Genomic DNA, 2,485 nt, shown 5'->3' on the forward strand with positions numbered 1-2,485 from the left:
CTACCCGCACCTCTCTATGGTCGGAGGACTGATCGCCGACGCGCCGGTTCGCGTCCCCGTCCCTCCAAACCACGCCCCCTCCGATCCAGTGGGATAAGAATCCCACACTGGAAGACGGGAATATCCCCGTTTTGCGGCTGCAAGCGCAGCGCTGAGCTGGGTTACGACATAAGGATGTTGGGAGTACAGCCGTGACAGTGGGTGGGCACAAAAAGCCGGCAGCCTCTGGAAAACACATCCAATTTATTCCTTTGGGGTTTCCAGAAACATTCCAGTCCCAACTGAGGCTGCGGCGCTGAAACGCAGGGATGCCCCACAAGCCTCCCACTGACTCCCAAAATCCCAAGGACTGCTCCCCAGAGGAAGGATGAGCCAGAGCCGACCCTAACAGAGCCTGTGGGGTGCAAAGAGACTCCAGGGGATTCCGGGGATCCATCAGCCACGGAAGTGGGCAAATTCCTTGCGGAGCCAGAGTGAATCCTGGTAGAAGAGGGGGTCTCCCAGGTGCACAGCTGTCCGCTTGTAGAAGTAGCAGTAGAGCACGGCCGCTGCAGGGAATTTGGGGATGAGAGAGGGCCCTCCACACCCCCAAAGGGTGCGGGATCCCACCCCGATCCCGGGAGTCCTTACCCAGCCTCTGGAAAACAAACAGGGTCTGGAGGCCTTCAGTCCAGATGAAGCGGCCGGAGTCGCGCCAGCGCAGGTTCTGAGGGGGTTGGAAAGCCAGGAATAACCCCTGGAGCAGTTTTGGGGAGCCCCCCACCAAGACCCCTCACCCCATTCCAAAGGTTCTGAGCAGGATGGAGGGACATCAAGCCAGGAATAACACCTGGAGAAGTTTGGGAAGCTCCCTACCGCAAAGGTTAAGCAGCTCAGGGGATTTAGGCACTGAGCCAGGACCTATTCCGGCTTCAGACTGCAGATCCCTGCAAATCCCTGCAAATCCCCTGCCCGGATGGCGTGGGCAGCACTGGAGCAGCTGCTGTGGCTCCTGACCCCCCAAAACATTCCCCGTGCTCCAGGGCAGCAGGATGGGGGCAACTCCAGGAGGTGTCCTGGGGATGGGAAGTGCTCCACTGGGAAGGAGCCAGGAGGGAGTTTATTTGGGAAAGAAAAGGGGGAGAGGCTGCCAGGACAGACCCAGGAGCCTGGACAGCCCTTGGAGCAGTGGGAAGGGAGGGGCCTGCCCCCAGGTACAGGGATTAATCCCAGAAGAATCAGGAGCTGCTAGCACAGGCTTTCCCTGGGGAAGGTGGATTTTCTGATGGGTCACAGCCCTTAGGAAATGAGCTGGGATTTTCTGATGGGTCACAGCCCTTGGGGAATGAGCCCTTAGGGGATGGGGCTGGGATTGGGCAGGACCCTTCCAGCCTGATGCCAACCACGGGGTCATGGAATGGGACACCTTCTGTGGGGAGACGGTGAGAAAGGACTGCGGGAAGCCGGGGGTCAGGGAAAAATCCTTTGGGAGAATCCAGCAGCTGTGCCCACCCCATCCTACCATAATCCAGATGTGGAAGGAGATGCTGAGCGCCAGGTAGGCTGCGGAGAGCAGGATGGTTCCCTTGAACTTATGGAAGAGGAGGTTGACCAATCCCGCCTGGAAAACGTAGGTGTTGAAGAACATGAGGAAGACGATGATGACGTTGAAGACGATGGCGATGTCCTGGATGCTGCCGGGAAAACAGAGGGATTTTGGGATCCTGGATCTCCCAGACCTGCTGCCCCACCTTCCCGGCACTCACATGAAGAGGACGAGCTGCACGGCCGGAGCCGTGCGGAGCAGCTCCGAGAAGGAATTCACGAAGAGGTCGTAGGAGAGCAGCAGGAACTGCAGGAACAGCACCAGGCTGTAGTTGCTGGGCTGGAGCATCCTCCTTCCTGGGGCTCGGAGCCCTCAGCCCCAGCATTCCCAACGGATCATGGCGCTGCGGGGGGGCTCAGCGGGGCCTCTCCCGACACCCCGGACCTGCAGGGAAGGCACAGGGATTGGGATGGATCCCAGGAACCAGGAAAACCCAACGAGCCGTGTGCTCTCTCTCCTGCCCAGTTCAGTCTCTTCCTTCCCCCTCAAATCCACCCCAATCCCCACGTGAGGAAATCCAGGGATGAGGGAGACGTGCAGTCCCAAGGAGCAGTGTCCAGGCAGGTTATTCCTGGCCGTTCCCAGCTCCATGGGCAGTTCTGAGCAGGTCTGGGCATGTCCTGCTCAAGGGACGGGGAGAGGAGTGAGGAGACAGACAGGAATTTTTGGACACGGGAGCAGGTACAGTCTCCTCGTGGCACACATATCCCAGGGGAACAGACCCCCCCTGGAACATCCTGGCTGGAAAGGGACGGAGGGAACGGGGCTGCGCCGGGGGCTGAATTCCGTGAGGGAGAGACACGGAGCTGGACGGGGGGAAATGGGCTAGAAAGGGATGGAAAGTGTCTGGGAATGGGATGAAGGGGGCTGGATACGGAGAGGGGAAGAACTGAACGGGGC

The 2,485-nt window shown here is 59.5% G+C and overlaps 3 protein-coding genes across 5 annotated transcripts in view; 1 reads left to right on the forward strand and 2 right to left on the reverse strand.

Moving 5' to 3' along the window:
• TMEM216 (transmembrane protein 216) overlaps positions 1-436 on the reverse strand; it is a 1,783-nt gene extending 1,347 nt beyond the window's left edge. The window contains exon 1 of the mRNA XM_008629411.2: positions 322-436. Within this exon, the coding sequence (XP_008627633.1) occupies positions 322-436 (115 nt within the window). The remainder of the gene's footprint in view (positions 1-321) is intronic.
• TMEM138 (transmembrane protein 138) overlaps positions 1-1,969 on the reverse strand; it is a 2,239-nt gene extending 270 nt beyond the window's left edge. The window contains exons 1-4 of one of the 2 annotated variants that reach the window (XR_001860107.1): positions 1,746-1,930; positions 1,502-1,673; positions 631-706; positions 384-548 (exon numbers count right to left, since the gene is read on the reverse strand). Coding sequence is in view for 1 of the 2 variants with exons in the window: in XM_008629389.1 (XP_008627611.1) it covers positions 436-548; positions 631-706; positions 1,502-1,673; positions 1,746-1,873 (489 nt within the window). In the remaining variant the exon portion in view is untranslated. Of the gene's footprint in view, positions 1-223; positions 549-630; positions 707-1,501; positions 1,674-1,745 lie in introns of those variants that run through there. The other variant, XM_008629389.1, reaches the window with a different exon arrangement.
• Positions 1-2,485, forward strand: part of LOC103611822 (cytochrome b ascorbate-dependent protein 3) — a 10,476-nt gene that overhangs the window by 5,181 nt on the left and 2,810 nt on the right. The window contains exon 2 of one of the 2 annotated variants that reach the window (XM_017728637.1): positions 1,176-1,184. Coding sequence is in view for 1 of the 2 variants with exons in the window: in XM_017728636.1 (XP_017584125.1) it covers positions 2,109-2,266 (158 nt within the window). In the remaining variant the exon portion in view is untranslated. Of the gene's footprint in view, positions 1-1,175; positions 1,185-1,967; positions 2,267-2,485 lie in introns of those variants that run through there. The other variant, XM_017728636.1, reaches the window with a different exon arrangement.

Source organism: Corvus brachyrhynchos, unplaced genomic scaffold (assembly GCF_000691975.1).
Source record: "Corvus brachyrhynchos isolate BGI_N302 unplaced genomic scaffold, ASM69197v1 scaffold1103, whole genome shotgun sequence".
In the NCBI taxonomy this organism is placed as follows: domain Eukaryota; kingdom Metazoa; phylum Chordata; class Aves; order Passeriformes; family Corvidae; genus Corvus; species Corvus brachyrhynchos.